The following is a 21,039-nucleotide window of genomic DNA, read 5'->3' on the forward strand; positions in this document are numbered from 1 at the left end:
CCACCGTTAAGCACAATTATTGGCATAAAAGAGGTTTTTAATACCTATTTTTAGATTGCATTCCAGCCTGGGCAATAGAGCAAGACTCCTGTTCTCTCTCCCCCTTTCTCTTTCTTTCTTTCAAAAAACAAAAGAACTTCCTTGCTTATTTCTGTGATCTCAAGCACTCCCCTTTATGACTTCAAGCCCAACTGTATAGACAGTAATTTCATTTCTCTAAAAAAAAAAAAAAAAAAAAAAAAAAAAATTTTAACCCTTAAAATTAAAGTATACAATCTTCCTTAGCAAAACGCTGTCTTTTCTAAATCAAGTGAGATGTACTTTCAAAATCTTTCGTGAAAGCTTCCTGGGCTAGCACAGTTGGCTCATGCCTGTAACCGCAGCACTTTGGGAGGTGGAAGCAGGTGGGTCCCTTTCAGCTCAGGAGTTAGAGACAAGTGTGGGCAACATGGGGAAACCCCATCTCTATAAATAAATAAATAAATAGCCAAGTGTGGTGGCTCACATGTGTAGTTCCAGCTCCTCAGGAGGCTGAGGCTAGAAGATCGCTTGCGCCTGGGAAGCAGATGTTACAGTAAGCCCAGATCACTCCCCTGCACACCAGCCTGGGCGACAGAGTGAGAAACTACCTCAAAAAACAGAAAAAAAAAAATTTTTTAACCTTTCTATTTTATGCCCTCACTGTAGTGCCTTCATACCTCTATCATAACAGCTGTTATATTTTACTGAACATGTGTTTTTATATTTATTCATTCATCAATCGTTCATTAAGTAACTATTTTTGGTGCTTGACAGCATAATAGTTAAGAAGCAACTTCTGCCCCGGCGCAGTGGCTCATACCTGCAATCCCAGCGCTCTGGGAGGCTGAAGCAGGCAGATCACTTGAGGTCAGGAGTTTTAAACCAGGCTGGCCAACATGGTGAAACTCTGTCTCTACTAAAAATACATAAATTAGCCAGGCCTGGTGGTGTGTGCCTGTAATCCCAGCTATTTGCAAGGCTGAGGCACGAAAATTGCTTGAACCCAGGATGCAGATGTTGCAATGGGCTGAGATTGCCCCACTGCATTCCAGCCTGGGTGACAGAGCAAGACTCAAAACAAGAAGAAGAAAAAAAAAGCCACTGTTGGCCATGGTGGTCAAGACAAGGGATGAAGTTCTGATCAAAGGCTAGGACAAGAAAATAACCGATTTGAGAACTATATAGAGCTCTTGGGGACTAAGTATATGGGAGGGAGGTAGTTATGGAGGGGGAAAAAAGCAGCTCAGATTCAGATATTTTAAGTGTGAGTAACCAGATAGATGGTGATAATAACAGCTAGAATAGAAAATGAGGAGAGGAGTCTTATGAAGGAAGCTTGTGGGGTCATTTTTTTCTAACATGTTGACTCAGATATTTGTGCAGAAAAGTCTCCGTGAGTCCTCTACATATGGATGGTAGTTGAAATCAGAAAAAGAGAGAATCATCCAGGGAGATTCAGGGAAAGAAGAGCGGCTACAAGCCAGTCAAGGAAGAGGAACCCATGGAGATGACAGAGAAATAATGAGGAACAAGACGAATAAACGTAAGGGAATGTTAGAAAGGAAATAAATGGTCCATGGTGTCAAAAGTCAGCTGAAATTGTCACTGTTTTTTATTTCAGCCATTCTAATACGTATGTAGTGAAAACGAATCATGGTTTTCATTTGTATTTCCGTAATGGCTAATGATGTTGAATATCATTCGCCATCCATATATCCTCTATGGTAAAATGTCTGTTCATATCATTCTTTTTTTTGGTGGGGGGGGTTAAACTGGACTTTATTTGTTACTTTTTTTTTTTTAACGCAACAGTGTTGAGAGAGCTAACATTATTTTTTAACTGCTCAACCATAAGCATGCAAAAAGTTCTCCTCTGAATTAAACTGCTTCCACAACCTGTTGTACAGAAATGCGTAAATAAAAAGGTGATTCAATATAGAGTTCTCTCCTTTTTTTGTAGCACACACCACAGAGGTAGAAAGGACCAGCTTTAATAAATTATCTTATTAATTGCAGAGAATTTCTGAAAAATAAAACTACAAAATGCTAAACCAAGCCTTTGGTGGGTCCCAAAGGACCACAGATCCATCGACTCCTATTTTTGAAGAATTAATTCCCTGGAGTGTTCTAGCCTTTGTAGGGCACTTGATAACAAGATCCACCAGGGCTCTGAACACCTGCACTAAGAAGCCTTCTAACCACTCTCATTTACCGATTCTTTGGACCACCCAGTCTTGCTGGCAGAGAGGGCAGCAATTGTTCTGTTTCACCCACAGGGACGTGCAGCAGATGTGGAAGGAATGATTACATTCTCCCCAGACCACAACACAGTCTTCTTGTTTGTTTTCAGCTTGATATCTAAGACAGGCATCCATCACCTGGACTCTGCAGATGGTGCGCTTCTGGAACTCCACGTCCCAGCTCCACATGGCCACCGCGTTCCACTTCTTGAGAGAGAACATCTTGCTGCCTCCCGACCTGGACCTGGAGCCTGCGCTCCGGGAGTGAAAGGACAGGGCGCAGGGTTCCTCACCTTCTTCCACGTGGGCCATGGTGGCGCCGCTGAGCCTTTGAGTTGGGGAAGACGGGCGGCTATGGTGGCTCTGTGGGGCCACCCGATGGGCCACAGCGGCACCACATCTTTCACCAATTTTATTTTTCTTTTCTTTTTTGAGACGGAGTTTTGCTCTTGTCGCCAGACTGGAGTGCAGTGGCACATCTCGGCTCATTGCAACCTCTGCCTCCCGGGTTTAAGTGATTCTCCTGCCTCAGCCTCCCAAGTAGCTGGGATTACACCCAGCTAATTTTGTATTTTTAAGTAGCGACGAGGTTTCACCATGTTGCCAGGCTGGTTGGAAACTCCTGATCTCAGGTGATCTGCCTGCCTTGGCCTCCCAGAATGCTGGGATTACAGGCATGAGCCACTGCGCCTGGCCATTTTTACCCATTTTCTAATCAGATTTTTTTGTTTTTATACTGTTGAGTTTTAAGAGTTCTTTATATATTCTAGATACAATTCCTTTGTCCGATAGGCAATTTGTGAATATTTTCTCCCAGTGTGTAGCTTGTTTTTTCATCCTCTTAACAGGGTCTTTCACTGAGCAATTGTTTTTAATTTTGATGAAATCTAATTTATTCCATTTTAAAAATTTCTCTGGATTGTGCTTTTGAGATCACACCTAAAAACTCTCTGCCTAGGCTGCGTTTTTCTAAAAGTTTTATAGTTTGTTTCTCCTATGTCTTTTTCTAATTTTTTAAATAGTTTTGCATTTTATATTCACACCTATGATCAATTTTTAATTTTTGTACAAGGTGGGAGGCTTAGGATGAGTTTTTTTTTTTTTTTTTTTTTTTTTATGGATATCCAATTGCTTTCCCCCATTCCTTGAAAAGACTATTCTTCCTCCACTGAATGATTTTTGCAACTTAGTCAAAAATCAGGGTCATGGTGGCATGCTCTTGTAATCCCAGCTACTCAGGAGGCTGAGGCAGGAGGAGCTCTTGAGCCCAGGAACTCAAGATGAGCCTGAGCAGCAAAGAGAGACCTCCATCTCTAAAATAATAATAGTAATAATAAAAATCAGTTGGCAATACTAGTGTTGGGTCTGTTATTTCTGTGTCATCTATTCTGTTCCACTGACCAAAGTGTTTTGTTTTGTTTTGTTTTGTTTTGTTTTGAGATGAAGTTTCACTCTTGTTGCCCAGGCTGGAGTGCAATGGCTCGATCTCAGCTCACCTCAACCTCTGCCTCAAAAGTTCAAGCGATTCTCCTGCCTCAGCCTCCCGAGCAGCTAGAACTACAGGTGCCCGCTACTACATAGGATTACAGGCACCCACTACTACATCCAGCTATTTTTGGGGTATTTTTAGTAGAGACGGGGTTTCACCATGTTGGCCAGGCTGGTCTTGAACTCCTGACCTCAGGTGATTCACCCACCTTATCCTCCCAAAGTGTTGGGATTACAGGTGTGAGCCACTGCACCCAGACCTAGAGTTTTAAGACAAGTGGAGGCTGGGCACCCCAGTGCAGTGGCTCATGCCTGTAATCCCAGCATTTTGGGAGGCCATGGCAGGCGATCACCTGAGGTCAGGAGTTCAAGACCAGCCTGGCCAACATGGTGAAACCCTGTCTTTACTAAAAATACCAAAAATTAGCGGGCACCTGTAATCCCAGCTACTTGGGAAACTGAGACAGGAGAATCGCTTGAACCCGGGAAGTGAAGGTTGCGGTCAGCAGAGATCGCACCACTGCACTCCAGCCTGGCTGATAGAAGGAGATTCTGTCTAAAACAAAAAAACAAACAAACAAACAAACAAACAAAAAAGACAGGTGGAGGTCTAAGAGAGAAAGAAGTATAGAAAAAGTATTCTTTGGCTGGGCTTCGTGGCTCACACCTGTTATCCCAGCACTTTGGGAGGCTGAGGCAGGTGGATCACCTGAAGTCAGGAGTTCGAGGCCAGCCTGGCCAACATGGTGAAACCCTGTGTCTACTAAAAACACAAATATTAGCTGTGCTTGGTAGCACATGCCTGTAATCCCAGTTACTCGGGAGGCTGAGGCAGGAGAATTGCTGGAATCCAGGGGAAAGAGATTGCAGTGAGCTGAGATTGTGCCACTGTACTCAAGCCTGGGTGACAGAGTAAGGCTCTGTCTCAAAAAAAAAAAAAAGAAAAGAAAAAATATCTTTTGAATTTGGCAGTTAGTGGTTACTGATGACATTCATGATGAAGTGATGGAATTCCCAGAAGCCATATTGCCAAGAGCCGTGGGCTCAGGAGTGAGTGACTGTATGCCTGTCTAGGAAACTGAGGATACTAAACACACACACACAAATATTAAATACATTTGGCAATTTACACACTAAATATTTATTAATGTGTTTGGGTTGTTGTGTATCAGTAACTATACCTAATAAAAAGGAAAATCCACATCCGAAGTCTCCAGAAACGTTGGGCAGCCAGGTAAGGAGGAATAAGAGCATTTTAAAAAGCCAAAACCAAAACCAGGAAAAGCTAACAAAGAGTTTCCTCCAAATATCTGAAATTCATAGAGGCTGAATTCACATCTTTAGCCTCCATCCCCAAAGTGAATTTTAAGGGACTTAAGAAGCTTATATCCCACCTGAAAACATGTTGCATGATTTCCTCTTTCATGTATCCAGCTCCATACATTTCTCCATAAGTTTACTAGCAGATTATTTTGCTAGTAAAGAAATTTTAGGTGGTTTCATCTTTCCACCAATCACATCATAGTCTCCTGTTGTCACTCATGCAGTCAGTGTCTCTCTTTTTTTTTTTTTTTTTTAATTCTCTAGTACCTAGCATGTGGCTAGCATATAATAGATTCTCAATACATACTTGCTGAGTGGTTACTATATCATTATATCAATATTAAAATACTCAATTATTACCCTAATAAAAAAGGGAGATGCATTCCTTTATAACTGCCACTCTGAATTTTTTTCAGTTGTTTGGAATAAGAATAAAAATATGTACATAATTAATCTGCAAATAATGAATGGCAACAAAAATATAATTCTTCAAACCCATATTGGCTGGGCACAGTGGCTCACACTTGTAATTCTAGCAATTTGAGAAGCCAAGTGGGAGGATCACTTGAGCCCAGGAGTTCAAGACCAGCCTGGGCAACATAGTGAAATCTCATTTCTACAAATAATTTTTAAAAATTAGCTGAGCAGGCCAGGCACGGTGGCTCGTGCCTGTAAGATCACAAGGTCAGGAGCTGGAGACCAGCCTGGCCAATATGGTGAAACCCCGCCTCTACTAAAAATACAAAAATTAGCTGGGCATGGTGGCGGGTGCCTGTAGTCCTAGCTACTCTGGAGGCTGAGGCAGGAGGATAGCTTGAACCTGGGAGGTGGAGGTTGCAGTGAGCTGAGATGGTGCCATTGTATTCCAGTCTGGGTGACAGATTGAGACTTCGTCTTAAAAAAAAAATTAGCTGAGCATGGTAGCATGTGACTGTAGTTTCAGCTACTCAGGAGGCTGAGGTGGGAGGACTGCTTGAGCCCAAGTGGTGGGGCTGCAGTGAGCTGAGATCACACCACTGCCCTCCAGCCCGGGTGACAGAGCAAAGCCCTGTCTACAACAAAAAAATCCATATTGCCATATTGTTGTTCAGGACATGTTTGTTCCCTTGGGAAGATAAAATAAAAATCTCAGTTTCTAAATTTATCTCTTTTCTAGAATGGGACTTAGCAGGTGGTCTTAGATGAAACTACTTTGCAATAATTTCTTTGAACATTTTCAAAACAAGAAATATAAAAACTTGAACTCACTCCTTTTTTTTTCATTTCACTGTTCATCTGTCAAAAACAAACAAACAAGATATAATTAAATCAGGGAGAACATTTTAAAATTAATTTAAATTATTTAAAAATTAAATATATAGTTTAAAATATATCTATGATTCCTTTTAAAAACATTAGTTATGTTGAGATTGTCTTAACTACAAATTAAAATGATAGAAAAATAAACATTTAAAGAGAAAACAAAGACTTACAGTTTGAGGATAATCAGGGGCTGGTAATACAGGTGTTCTTTTACCCAGTGTTCTGTCTAAATTTCTTTTGGCTCCATCAATTCTGAAATTCATAGTTAGAAATATGACTGTCTTGATAACATTAGCATAAGTTACTAAAACATTACAATTTGAGCATTCTTCCAACTATACTAAGAGATAATCAAGTTATCTTACTGAATTTTTTATAAGAAATAAATCCTAATAGACATTATCAATGAGACCTTAATTTTTAAATAATTCACATATATATAACAAGGTGAGAATAAAAATCAATTTTTTTCAATTATAACTTGCTGATCATTTAAAAATGAATCCCAATGCATAGTGGGCGCTTATATGTATTATCTCTGTTCAAATGTCTGTCAGTCCGTCAGACGCCTCTCCCAACCCCCTGTATTAATAAGTAGCACCTCACGCACATCCATCCATTTTATCCTCACTTATCTTGCTTCAAAGCACTTACCATCATTTGATATAGTATATTTTGTAGACTGTTTTATTCATTGTGGCTATCTTCAGTGCCTAGAACAGTGCCTGGCACATAGTAGATGCTCAAGAAACAGTTTACCTTTGGCCAGGCGCGGTGGCTCATGCCTGTAATCCTAGCACTTTGGGATGCCAAGGTGAGCAGATTGTCTGAGCTCAGGAGTTAGAGACAAGCCCGGGAAACATGTTGAAACCCTGTCTCTACTAAAATAAAAGAAATTAGCCAGACATGGTGGCATGCACCTATAGTCCCAGCTACTCGGGATGATTAGGCAGGAGAATTGCTTGAACCCAGCAGGCAGAGTGCAGTACGCCGAGATCGGGCCACTGCACTCCAGCCTGGGCGACAGGGCAAAACTCTGTCTCTAGCAAAAATAAATAAATAAATAAACAGTTTACCTTCAAAACTGTTTATAGATCTTTTGCATCCATAAGATATACTTTTCTCCTCAAATTAAGTTGTATAATCCTATTGTATAATCCATTAATCTGTCAACAAATATTTATTGAATGCCTACATTATGCAAATCACAACACTAGATCCTATTAAAATATAACAACAAATCTCAAGGACTGATGAACTGATTAGGTGAGAAGAAAAAAACAGAGTGCCATACAGGTACCCTGTGGTTCAGAGGGGGGACAAGTTCACTTCCATCTGTGAAGGCCACATACACGTTAGCATTAGCAATGAGCTTTAAATGAAAGAGGATTTCAGATGAAGACATAGTTTTCCTGGGATCTAAAAAAACAAAGACCTCAAGAAACAGGAAGGCAAGAAAAGGATCAATCCACCCAAAGGTGACAGTGTCAAGTAGAGATAAGTCTGGAGAAGAGCATTGAAACATCCAGCTAAAGGTCTCAAAAACAAACTCTTTAATCCAATAGACAATAGGAAGTAATTGAGAGGTTTTGAGGACGGAAACATATATAGGAAGACAAATCTAACAGTCTATAAGGCCAGATATACTAGAAGAGATGGCCAAAGCAAAAAGCACACAAGGTAAAGAAAAGAGAATTCAGGGAAGCTTGGAGGGTGTCAAGTATGACAGGAATGAGGAAAAATAACAATTGGATGAGCAAAGGAGATAACCATCAGATAGGTAAGAGGAGAACCCAAAAAAATCTGAAGGAAAGGGTGTCCACTGAAGCCATAAAACCACAGACTTGTAAACAGCATACAGACAAGGACCATGTCTATTTTGCTCACTGCTCTCCACTCACCACTTAAATGGTATCCACCAAGGTATAGAGGCTCAATAAGAATCTGTTGAATGAATGATCAGAATAGCATATTTGGAAATGATCTTGCATGTCTAGTTTAGTACCTTACCTGATAGATGAATTCTCTCAGCAATATCAAGCTGTACCCATGGTACTCCAGGGGCACAGCGTGAGAGTACCACGAGAGTACTGAGAAATGGGTAAGGGTGTTGGAAGAGAAGTGGCAGTCATCACTTTATTTTTTAAATTTTGTAGGTACATAGTAGGTGTATATATTTATAGGTTACATGAGATATTTTGATATAGGCATGTTATGCATAATGATCATATCAAGGTGAATAGGGTATCCATCACCTCAAGCATTTATCCTGTGTTTCAAACAATTCAATTATACTCTTTTAGTTATTTTTAAATGTACAATTAAATTATTTATATTATAGTCACCATGTCGTGCTAGCAAATACTACTCATGTCCTACTTATTCTTTCTTCTTTTGTACCCATTAACCATCCCCAATTTCTCCCCCCGCAATCTCCCCCACTACCCTTTCACAGCCTCTGGTAACCATCCTTCTACTATCTCCATGAATTCAAAGAGTTTAATTTTTAGCACCCACAGATAAGTGAATGAGTTTAATTTTCAGTGCCCACAGATAAGTGAAAGCATGCAATGTCTTTCTTTCTGCGCCTGGCTTATTTCACTTAACGTAATGACCATCCATTGTGGGTCAAGATGGCCGGGGGAGAACTATGTTAATTCTAGCTAAATAATTATAAGCTTGCTTGGCTCAGAGTACACTGAAGTTTATACACTGAACTAAACTATATTATTGGTGCAGTTAATTAGAAATCAAGCGGCAACAGGAAGCCTAAGGTAAACACCATCCCAGAGTGCAGTAACACCGGGAACACCTCCGGGTGGTTGCAGAGCATGGAATACTGCTCTGGTCCCACGAATGCCTTCTCAACATGGAGACTGCATGAGGGCCTTGAAAAGAGGGCTTATGCAAAAAAAAAAAAAAAAAAAAGAGGGCTTATGCAAAGATCTCTGAGAAGGGAGGTGACCTCTGCTCACAAGATCTGGGGGGTCTTTGCAGATGGGAGCTGGCAAGGAGGAGAAAAGCCTTGCAGGGCAGAGATCACAGAACGCCTCAGGCTCTGCCTAGGTTTTTGGAATATGGAGTAATTTTAATTAAAAGCCCCTTGATGCATTGGGTGTGGTCGGCTCCTCATCCCCTATACTTCTGATGCAGCCGCACCCTGATAACAATTGGATACTCTGATAAACTCAGAGTACTAGTTTAGCATGTCTTAGAAGGATCTCAAGTGCTGTTAAATGCTCAGAGCACTAGTTTAGCGTATCTTAGAAGAATCTCAAGTGCTCTTCCCCCTCCCCCCAACTTACCCGCTCCTCCACCCTCCCCTTCCAGGACAGTAAGATCAACGAGATTATGCACATAATCAAAGTGTTTGGAGCCCAGAGCTCGGGGCCAATGGGATTCCCACACTTGTGTTGGTCCCCTGGACCCATGCTGTAACTTCTACTCTTGTGTCTCTGACTTTATTTCCTTTTCTCAATCCCTTGTCACCACCGGGACTAAGGGCACACATGTATGGGGTTGGGACTGGTACCCAACAATCCATGTTGTTGCAAATGATAGGTTCTCATTCTTTTTTATGGCTGAATGGTACTCCATTATGTATATGTACCACATTTTCTTTATCCATTCATCTGGGTTTTTTGTTTTTGTTTTCTTTTCTTTTTTTAAAGCAAGTTTATTAGAGAAGTAAAGAAACAGAAGAATGGCTACTCCATAGACAGAACAGCCTGATGAGAACAAATCTTGATGTGTGTGATGAATTATATATTGTTTACTGAGAAACAATGGCAAGGAACACCAAGTCATCCCCAGGCAGAAAACTGCTCAGGGCGTTATAGAATAGTAAACAATACGTACCAGTCATGCACTAGTTAAACCAGTTCTTAAAACACAGGATACATGACCCTGCCCGCATTGCTGCCTCTAAGAATGTTTTCTAGTTCGTTTTTAATTAGTAGTCAACAGGCACTAGCTGCCTGCCTAGTTAATCGTTATTCTATGAAAAAACATAGAACACCTGCTCGTTAAAAATAATCACTTGTTCACAAAAAATAAATATGTGGGTCAGAGTCTGCTCTGGGCCTTTCAGCTGGGAATGCTGTCAGCCCCCTGATGTCCCACTCTGATTCCCTCTTTTGCTCTCTCTCTTTGTGTCTGTCTGTTTCTCCCTTCCTTCAGTACTACCTGAGTTGGGGTCTCCACTACTGAGCTGGTCTCAGCAGCAGCCCATTCATCTGTTTATGGATACTCAGGTTGCTTCCAAATCTTGACTATTACTGCAGTAAACATGGGAGAGCAGATACCTCCCTGCATACTGATTTCCTTTCTTTTGGGTATACACCTGGGAGTGGGATTGCTGAATCATATGGTAGCTCTATTTTTCATTTTCTGAGGAACCTCCACACTGTTTGGCACGTATGGCAAACAGGTATATGAAAAGGTGCTCAACAACATTCATCATCAGAGAAATGCAAATCAAAACTACAATGAGATATCACCAGGCCCAGCTAATTTTTGTATTTTTAGTAGGAACAGGGTTTCACCATGTTGGCCAGGCTGGTCTCTAACTCCTGACCCTAGGTGATCTGCCCCTGTGTGCCATTTTCAGTTCTTCTTTTGAGAAATGTCTATTCAGATCTTTTGCCTATTTTTAAAATCAGACTATTAGATTTTTTTTCCCTATAGAGTTTGTATAAGGCCATTCTTGCATTGCTATAAAGAAATATCTAAATGGTTGTATTTATTCCCAACAGCGTATAGGGGTTCCCTTTTTTCCACATCCTTGCCAGCATTTGTTACTGCCTATCTTTTGGATAAAAGCCATTTTTAACTAGAGTGAGATGATATCTCATTGTAGTTTTGATTTTCATTTCTCTGATTATCAGTGATCTTGAGCACATTTTCCTATATTTGTTTGCCATTTTCTTTTCTTTTCTTTTTTCTTTTTTTTTTTGAGATGGAGTCTCACTCTGTCACCCAGGCTGGGGTGCGGGTAGCGTGATCTCGGTTCACTGCAACCTCTGCCTCCCAGGTTCAAGCGATTCTCCTGCCTCAGCCTCCCAAGTAGCTGGGATCACAGTCGCCCTCCACCATGCCCAGCTAATTTTTGTATTTTTAGTAGGGACAGGGTTTCACCATGTTGCCCAGGCTGGTCTTGAACTCCTAACCTCAGGTAATCCACCTCTTTTTCATTTTCATGTCTTCTATTGAGAAATGTCTATTCAGATCTTTTGTCTGTTTTTTAATCAGACTAGTAGATTTTTCTTTTCCTATAGAGTTTGTATTAAGCCATTCTTGCATTGCTATAAAGAAATACCTAAGACTGGCAGGTGTGGTAACTCATGCCTGTAATCCCAGCCCTTTGGAAGGCCATGGGAGGAGGACTGCTTGAGCCCAGGGATTTGAAACCAGCCTGGGCAACACAGCAAGACTTTGTTTCTAAGAAATTTTTTTAAAAGAGAGAAATACCTGAGACTGGATAATTTATAAAGAAAAGAGGTTTAACTGGCTCCTGGCTCTGCAGGCTGCACAGGAAACTGCTTAGCATCTGCTGCTGAGGAGGCCTCAGGAAGCTTACAATCATGAGGTGGAAGGTGAAGGAGAAGGAAGCACGTCACATGGTAAAAGCAGGAGCAAGAGCAGGGGCAGGAGGCACACTTTGAAGCAACCAGTCTCATGAGAACTCATTATCATGAGGACAGCATCAAGGGGATGGTGCTAAACCATTTATGAGAAATGTATCCCTATGATCCAATCACCTCCCACCAGGCCCCACCTCCAGTACTGAGGAATACAATTCAACATAAGATTTCAGTGGGGTCACACATCCAAACTGTATCAGAGTTGTTTGAGTTCCTTTTATATTATGGTTATTATTCCCTTGTCAGATGTATAGTTTGCAAATTTTTTTTCCCATTCTATGGGTTGTCTTGCCATTTTGTTATTTCCTTTGCTGTGAGGAAGTGTTTTAATTTGATATGAATCCCCTTTGTCCATTTTTGCTTTGGTTGCCTGTGCTCATGGGGTATCACTCAAGAAATCTTCACCCACTCCAATATCCCGGAGAGTTTCACCCAGTGTTTTCTTGTAGTAGTTTCATAGTCTGAGATTTATGTCTTTAATCCATTTTGAGTTGATTTTTGTATATGGTGAGAGACAGGGGTCTAGTTTCATTCTTCTGCATATGGATATCCAGTTTTCCCAGCACCATTTACTGAAGAGATTGTCCTTTCTCCATTGTATGTTCTTGGCACCTTTGTTGAAAACGAGTTCACTGTAGATGTATGGATTTACTTCTGGGTTCTTCATTCTGTCCCACTGGTCCAGGTGTCTGTTTTTATGCCAGTATTATGCCATTTTGGTTACCATAGCACTTTAGTATAATTTAAAGGCAAGTAATATAATTCCTACAGTTTTGTTTTTGCTTACAATAGCTTTGGCTATTCTGGGTCTTTTGCAGTTTCACATAAACTTTAGGATTTTGTTTGTTTGTTTGTTTGGGATGGAGGTTCGCTCTTGTTGCCCAGCCTGGAGTGCAATCTCCGCTCACCACAACCTCTGCCTCCTGGGTTCAAGTGATTAGCCTGCCTCAGCCTCCGGAGTAGCTGGGATTATAGGCACCCACCACCATGCCCAGCTAATTTTTGTATTTTTAGTAGAGACAAGGTTTCACCATGTTGGCTAGGCTGGTCTTTAACTCCTGACCTCAAGTGATCTGCCTGCCTCAGCCTCCCAAAGTGCTGGGATTACAAGTGTGAGCCACCATGCCCAGCCTAAACCCCTATTCTTTATAAATTATCCAGTCTGTGGTATTCAGTTATAACAATAAACAATAGACTAGGATACCTCTGTAGCTGTTCTGGTTTATCAATGTCCCTCTTTTAACTTTCATTTTATATGGAACACCTCGCAAATTTGTACGTCATCCTTGCACAGGGGCCTTACTAATCTTCTCTGTATTGTTTCCATTTGTGTGCATGTGCTGCCAAAAGAGAACTCAAAGTCCTTCCTGAAGTGTGACCCCAGAATTCCATATGATGTTTGACCAGTGCAGAGTGAAAATTTTCTCTCCCATTGCCTAGACATGATACATTTATTAAAGTATCCTAAGACTGAATTAGCCTTTTTGAGCAGCCTCATTTCCCTGTTGAATCTTACTGAGCCTGCGGTAAACTAAAACTCCTAAGACTTTCTCACATGAAGTAGAAAATGTACCTCGATATCCTCCTCCTCCTTTTCTTTGTCAATCTTCAAGACCTTGGCCAGGCTTCCCTTCACCCATCATATCTCCCGAAAGAGTCTAGTTCTAAGTGATTGCTACTTTCAAGGAATTTGCCTTATACTTTGGTATGCTAATTGGCACTAGTCATAGTCAGGCTTGCACTGTAATTATCCCAACATAAATATGCCTGATTTCCTGTTCTTTATATATAAATGCCACCCTTTTACATAGCAACAATTTCTAGAGTGTGTTTTCTCCTACTGGCTATAAATAAAAAGAGCTGCAAGAACATATGAGTGCGGCTTTTCACTCCCTGACCGTTTTTGATTTGTATACTAACAATTAAAAACAGGCTGGGCACAGAGGCTCCCAGCACTTTGGGAGGCCAACACAGGTGGATCACTTGAGTTCAAGACCAGCTTGGGCAACATGATGAAACTCTGGCTCTACAAAAAATACAAAAATTAGCTGGGCACGGTGGTGTGCACTGCACCTGGAGTCCCAGCTACAACAGAAGACTGAGGTGGGAGGATTGCTTGAGCCAGGAAGTCAGGGGCTGTAGTGAGCAGTGATCACACCACTGCACTCCAGCCGGGGCCACAGAGTGAGACCCTGTCTCAAAAAGAACGCAGTGAGGGGGATGAATAATGAATAATCATAGCTAAACTAAAAAATTTTACAATAAAATCAAATAAATAAATAAATAAAATCTTGAAAATTTTAAATGTGTGAGAAACCACATGCAGTAAAGGAGAGAAATTGGCTTGAATCAAGAGGTGAGGTAGCCAAAAAAGAAGGCAGGCTCATTCTTGAGACTCTGGAAAGCTACAAAAGCATACTGGCTCACCCGAGTGTTCCCAGGGACTGGTCCTAGTAGGGGGCCCACTTCTACCCATGACTCTTTATACTCTACCTCACCCCAGGAACTCCCTCTATCCACAGACGTCACTCCACCTTTCAAAAAGGGAAGTCCGCATACCTGTTGTCTAACAGGCACAGATAGCAAGGGATGGAGAATCCCAAAGTCCATAGCCATCCAGAAAGATATGTTTCCAGTTTTTTAAAAAAATCTTTATCAGTTAAAAAAAAAAAAATTGGTTTCTGAGGCTGGGCACAGCGGCTCACACTTGTAATCCCAGCACTTTGGGAGGCCGAGGCGGGCAGATCACCTGAGGTCTGGAGTTCGAGACCAATCTGTCCAACATGGTGAAACCCTGTCTCTACTAAAAATACAAAAATTAGCCAGGCATGGTGGTGGGTTCCTGCAATCCCAGCTACTCAGGAGGCAGAGGCAGGAGAATTGCTTGAACCCAGGAGGCAGAGGTTGCAGTGAGCCAATATTGCATCATTGCACTTCAGCCTGGGCAACAAGAGTGAAACTCCGTCTAAAAAAAAAAAAAAATGGTTTCTGAAAGTTTTTTGCATTAGACCTTTGGCCAGCTAAAAATGAGTTTGGAATCCAAGAATACACCAAATATACTTAAAAGAAACACACACAAGATAAACTTAGTTTTCAAAGAATATGCTTATTAATAAGGAGATGGAAAAAAAATGAAGTGGAATCCAGTATGAGGTAAAGTTTAGCAAAGTGAGCACTCACTGAAGTAACTTTTTTTTTCCTTTTTTTCTTTTTTGTTTTTACTTATTTTTATTTTTAGTAGAGACGGGGTTTCACTGTGTTGGCCAGGCTGGTCTCGAACTCCTGACCTTGTGATCCTCCCACCTCGGCCTCCCAAAGTGCTGGGATTACAGGCGTGAGCCAACGCGCCCGGCCCTTTTTTTTTTTCTTTTAAATGAACCTAACAGTGCGAACACATCCAGGGAAAATAAAATAAAACCAATAATACCAAATGCATTTTTTCCAAAGAAACACATAGCAGTTCTAATCTCAGTATTAATATAGCACTATGCTTCAGGTAATTTTGAGGCAGCAGTTTTAAATTAATCACCAAAATAAAAGTTGTACTATTTAAAGATCTGTATAAAGCACAATAAGGCAAGTTTCTTCCTTAAAAATTCATTCATCCCCTCATTCGTCAACAATAACATGCCAAATCCTGTGATTTGTGTTGAGATCCCTCTCCTTAAGCATGCCAAGGTGGAAAAGAAAGACAACTAAGAAAACACAAGGACATTGTATTGTAACATACTCTGTGCTTAGAACATCCTGCTCTTCTGCTTTTCCTCCTTCCTTACCAGTCATACTTACTCTACTTGCTGGGTGACTTTTCTCCACACCTGTAACGCTTTGCCCTAGGCCTTTGCCTTTCTCAGTTCACTTGCTCACTCGAGCTCTCCCCTGTGCTCTCTCTTGCCTAGCTCTCGCCCTCACTCTCTGCGTGATTCCAACGATTCCCTATAGCTTTAAAAATCACCTACATGCAGTATAGTTTGAAGTCCGGTAGTGTGATGCCTCCTGCTTTGTTCTTTTTGCTTAGAATTGACTTGGCTATGTGGGCTCTCTTTTGGTTCCATATGAAGTTTAAGGTGGTTTTTTCCAGTTCTGTGAAGAAGGTCATTGGTAGCTTGATAGGGATAGCATTGAATCTGTAAATTACTTTGGGCAGTATGGCCATTTTCACGATATTGATTCTTCCTAACCATGAACATGGAATGTTTCTCCATCTGTTTGTGTCCTCTCTTATTTCGTTGAGCAGTGGCTTGTAGTTCTCCTTGAAGAGTTCCTTTACGTTCCTTGTTAGTTGTATTCCTAGGTATTTTATTCTCTTTGTGGCAATTGTGAATGGAAGTTTGTTCTTGGTTTGGCTCTCTTTAAGTCTGTTATTGGTGTATAGGAATGCATGTGATTTCTGCGCATTGATTTTGTATCCTGAGACTTTGCTGAAGTTGCTTATCAGTTTCAGGAGATTTGGGGCTGAGATGATGGGGTCTTCTAGATACACAATCATGTCGTCTACAAATAGAGACAATTTGACTTCCTCCTTTCCTATTTGAATGCCCTTTATTTCTTTTTCTTGCCTGATTGCTCTGGCTACAGTAATCAAAACAGCATGGTACTGGTACCAAAACAGAGATATAGACCAATGGAACAGAACAGAGGTCTCGGAGACAACGCAACATATCTACAACCATCTGATCTTTGACAAACCAGACAAAAACAAGCAATGGGGAAAGGATTCCCTGTTTAATAAATGGTGTTGGGAAAACTGGCCAGCCAGGTACAGAAAGCAGAAACTGGACCCCTTCCTGACACCTTACACTAAAATTAACTCCAGATGAATTAAAGACTTAAACATAAGACCTAACACCATAAAAACCCTAGAAGAAAATCTAGGCAAAACCATTCAGGACATAGGTGTAGGCAAGGACTTCATGACCAAAACACCAAGCATTGACTACAAAAGCCAAAATAGACAAATGGGACCTAATCAAACTCCACAGCTTCTGCACAGCAAAAGAAACAGTCATTAGAGTGAATCGGCAACCAACAGAATGGGAAAAAATTTTTGCAGTTTACCCATCTGACAAAGGGCTGATATCCAGAATTTACAAAGAACCAAAACAGATTTACAAGAAAAAAACTAACAAGCCCATTCAAAAGTGGGCAAAGGATATGAACAGATACTTTACAAAAGAAGACATACATGAGGCCAACAATCATATGAAAAAATGCTCATCATCACTGGTCATCAGAGAAATGCAAATCAAAACAACATTGAGATACCATCTCACGCCAGTTAGAATGGCGATCATTAAAAAAGCTGGAGACAACAGATGCTGGAGAGGATGTGGAGAAATAGGAACACTTTTACACTGTTGGTGGAAGTGTAAATTAGTTCAACCATTGTGGAAGACAGTGTGGCGATTCCTTAAGGACCTAGAAATAGAAATTCCATTTGACCCAGCAATCCCATTACTGGGTATATATCCAAAGGATTATAAATCGTTCTACTATGAGGACACATGCACACGAATGTTCATTGCAGCACTGTTTACAATAGCAAAGACCTGGAACCAAGCCAAATGCCCATCGATGATAGACTGGACAGGGAAAATGTGGCACATATACACCATGGAATATTATGCAGCCATCAAAAACGATAAGTTTGTGTCCTTTGTAGAGACATGGATGAACCTGGAAACCATCATTCTCAGTAAACTGACAGAAGAGCAGAAGATCAAACACCGCATGTTCTCACTCATAGGCGGGTGTTGAACAATGAGAACACATGGACGCAGGGAGGGGAGCACTACACACTGGGGTCAGTTGGGGGGAAATAGGGGTGGGACGGTGCAGGGTGGGGAGTTGGGGAGAGATAGCAAGGGGAGAGATGCCAGATGTAGGTGATGGGGAGGAAGGCAGCAAATCACACTGCCATGTGTGTACCTATGCAACAATCTTGCACGTTCTTCACATGTACCCAAAACCTAAAATGCAATAAAATAAATAAATGGGAAAAAAAAATCACCTACATGCAAAAAAAAATCATCTACATTCTGGTGACTCCCCAATTTTTTTTTGATATGGAGTCTTGCTTTGTCACCCAGGCTGGAGTGCAGTGGCATGATCTCTGCTCACTGCAATCTCTGCCTCCCTGGTTGAAGCAATTCTCCTGCCTCAGCCTCCTGAGTAGCTGGGATTACAGGGGCACACCACCACGCCTGGCTAAGTTTTGTATTTTTAGTAGGGAAGGGGTTTCACCATGTTAGTCAGGCTGGTCTTGAACTCCTGACCTCATGATCTGCCTGCCTCGGCCTCTCAAAGTGCTGAGATTACAGGCATGAGACACCGCTCCTGGTCAACTCCCAAATTTTTATATCTCCAGCCGAGACTTCTCTTATCTATTCAACTGCTATTAATGTATTTCTTTCCCTTTACATATTACACGGGCACTTAGGATCCAAAAGATAGCAAGATGTGTGTCAAAAATAAAGACTATTATTGCTTTTTAATCCCCATCACCTGGACTTCCTCAATTCCCTATCAATCAGTGACACTACTATCCACCTAGCTACCAAAGCTAACCCAACAGCAAATCCTACTGATCCTGCCTCTGAAATACATATCCTGCAAATCTATTTTCCTCCTCCACAGTCTCCAGCATTATCCAAACCACTGTAGATTCTCACCTATGCTACTGTAGTGGCATCCTCCCTGGTCTCTTTGTGCCCCCCTATTCTTCCCTCTTCCCCTCCACCTCACTCTATTCTTAATAGCCAGAGTGATATCTTTTAAATGTAAATCAGGTTTCATGTCACTTCCTTGTTTGAAACATTTCAGTAGCTTCCACTGCACTTAAAAATCTGAATTCCCTGTCATGACCAACAAGGCCTACACAATCTGTTCCCACCTCTCTCTCCATCTTCACCTGATACTACCCTTCCCCAGGCTCATAATTCCTAGAATCATGTTCCTAGAATGTACTGAAAGCATCATTATTTCAGAGATTTCATGCTTGCTATCCCCTTTGCTAGAGAGCTTTTCTCATGTTGACTTAGATGACAGGCATCTTCTCATTCTCTGGATCTCTACTTACATATCATCTCCACAGGCCTTTCCTGTGGTGCTCCTGGGAATACCTTCTCTCTGTCCCACTGTCTTATTTCTTCATAGCATCTATCATCAGCTAAAAGGTTAACACACCCTTTTTGTTTTTCACATGTTTACTACCTGTCTCCTCTCACTAGCATACAAACAACTTAAAGACACAATCCTTTTTGTTGTGTTTGCTTTTTTGTTTGTTTTGTTTTTTGAGACAGAGTCTTGCTCTGTCACCCAGGCTGGAGTGCAGTGGTGTGATCTCGGCTCACTGCAACCTTCACCTCTCAAGTTCAAGCTATTCTCCTGCCTCAGCCTCCTAAAGCTGAGATTACAAGCACACGCAACCTTGCCCAGCTAATTTTTGGATTTTTAGTAAAGACAGCGTTTTGTCATGTTGGTCAGGTTGGCCTGGAACTCCCGGCCTCAGGTGATCCACCTGCCTTGGCCTCCCAAAGTGCTGGGATTACAGGCATGAGCCACCTTCTGTTGTGTTTTCTATGGTCTCCTAAGTAACAAGTGTCTGTGTAACAGCAGATACTTAGTATCTGCTAAATAAACTGATGTGGGAGAAATGCATACAGAGGGTTAAAGCCGCATGAAAGGGATTAGGAGAAGGCTTTCTAGAGAAGGCACATAAACTGAACCTGGAAGAACTAGGATAAGCATTCAGGCAGATAGTGCAGTGAGGGAAATTGCAGAGCACATCTCTAAACTGTGAAAAATACAGTATATTCGTGAAACTCCAAGCAGTTCAACATGATAATTCAAGATAATGAAAAGTTATGGAGTTAAAACAATCCAGGCCTGACGCAGTGGCTCATGCCTGTAATTCCAGCACTTTGGGAGGTCAAGGCAGATGGATCACTTAAGCCTAAGAATTTGAGACCAGAATGGGCAACATGGCAAAACTGTGTCTCTTCAAAGAATACAAAAAATTAACCGTGTGTGGTGGTGCATGCCTGTAGTCCCAGCCACTTGAGAGGCTGAGGTGGGAGGATCACTTGAGTCCGGGAGATTGAGGTTGCAGTGAGCTGAGATCATGCCACTACACTCCAGCCTGGGTGACAGAGCAAGACCCTGTCTCAAAAAAAAAAAAAAAAAACAGTCTATAATTCCTAGAGAACTCGCTTTCCTACTCTAAATCTACTGAAACATTGAACAGAATCTTAGGAATGAAGGAGAAAGGCATCTCTCTTTTTCTTTATTTGAGATGGAGTCTCTCTGTCACCCAGGCTGGAGCACAGTGGCATGATCTCGGCTCATTGCAACCTTCCCAGATTCAAGCAATTCTCCCGCCTCCACCTCCTGAGTAGCTGGGATTACAGGCACCTGCCACCACGCCCAGCTAATTTTTTGTATTTATAGTAGAGACAGGGTTTCACCATGTTGGCCAGACTGGTCTCAAACTCCTGACCTCAGGTGATCCGCCCACCTCGGCCTCCCAAAGTGCTAGGATTACAGGTGTGAGCCACTGAGTCTGGCCTCTCTTTTACTTTTAAAACTATTTTTATTTGCTTGTTTGAGATAGGGTCTCGTTCCATTGCCCGTTGCTGGGAGTGCAATGATGCCATCACAGCTCACTATAGCTTTGACCTTCTGGGCTCAAGCAATATTCCTGCCTCTGCCTCCCAAGTAGTTAGGACCACAGGCATGTCCCACCACACCTGGCTAGTGGTTTTTTTTTTTTTCTTTTTTTTGAGAGATGAGGGCCTTACTACCCTGCTCAGACTGGTCTCAAATTCCTGGGCTCAAGTAATCCTCCCACTGTGGCCTCCCAAAATTCTGAGATTACAGGCATTAACCACCATGCCTAGCCTTTTTTTTTTTTTTTTTTTTTTTGTCTAAGTCTTTAACACTTAAGAATTTCTAATAATACATGTACTGACATTAGTTTATATAACCTATACATATATATTTAAATATGAGTAAATGATTGATGG

General features: G+C 41.5%; 1 protein-coding gene, 1 non-coding gene and 1 pseudogene across 11 annotated transcripts in view; all 3 read right to left on the reverse strand.

Annotated features, from left to right (window-relative positions):
- Positions 1 to 21,039, reverse strand: part of DNAH12 (dynein axonemal heavy chain 12) — a 245,766-nt gene that overhangs the window by 222,265 nt on the left and 2,462 nt on the right. For all 10 annotated transcript variants that reach the window (XR_004272357.1, XR_004272358.1, XM_032289540.1 and 7 more), the window contains 2 exons: positions 6,545 to 6,626; positions 6,321 to 6,347 (listed from right to left, as the gene is read on the reverse strand). Coding sequence is in view for 8 of the 10 variants with exons in the window: in XM_032289540.1 (XP_032145431.1) it covers positions 6,321 to 6,347; positions 6,545 to 6,626 (109 nt within the window). In the remaining 2 variants the exon portion in view is untranslated. The remainder of the gene's footprint in view (positions 1 to 6,320; positions 6,348 to 6,544; positions 6,627 to 21,039) is intronic.
- LOC116559167 lies at positions 1,079 to 2,654 on the reverse strand (annotated as a pseudogene).
- Positions 13,266 to 13,371, reverse strand: LOC116559641. The gene has a single exon (XR_004272547.1). It is a non-coding gene; the product is annotated as a U6 spliceosomal RNA (small nuclear RNA).

This window comes from Sapajus apella, unplaced genomic scaffold (genome assembly GCF_009761245.1).
Source record: "Sapajus apella isolate SASKATOON/1434 unplaced genomic scaffold, GSC_monkey_1.0 scaffold23, whole genome shotgun sequence".
NCBI classification, from domain to species: domain Eukaryota; kingdom Metazoa; phylum Chordata; class Mammalia; order Primates; family Cebidae; genus Sapajus; species Sapajus apella.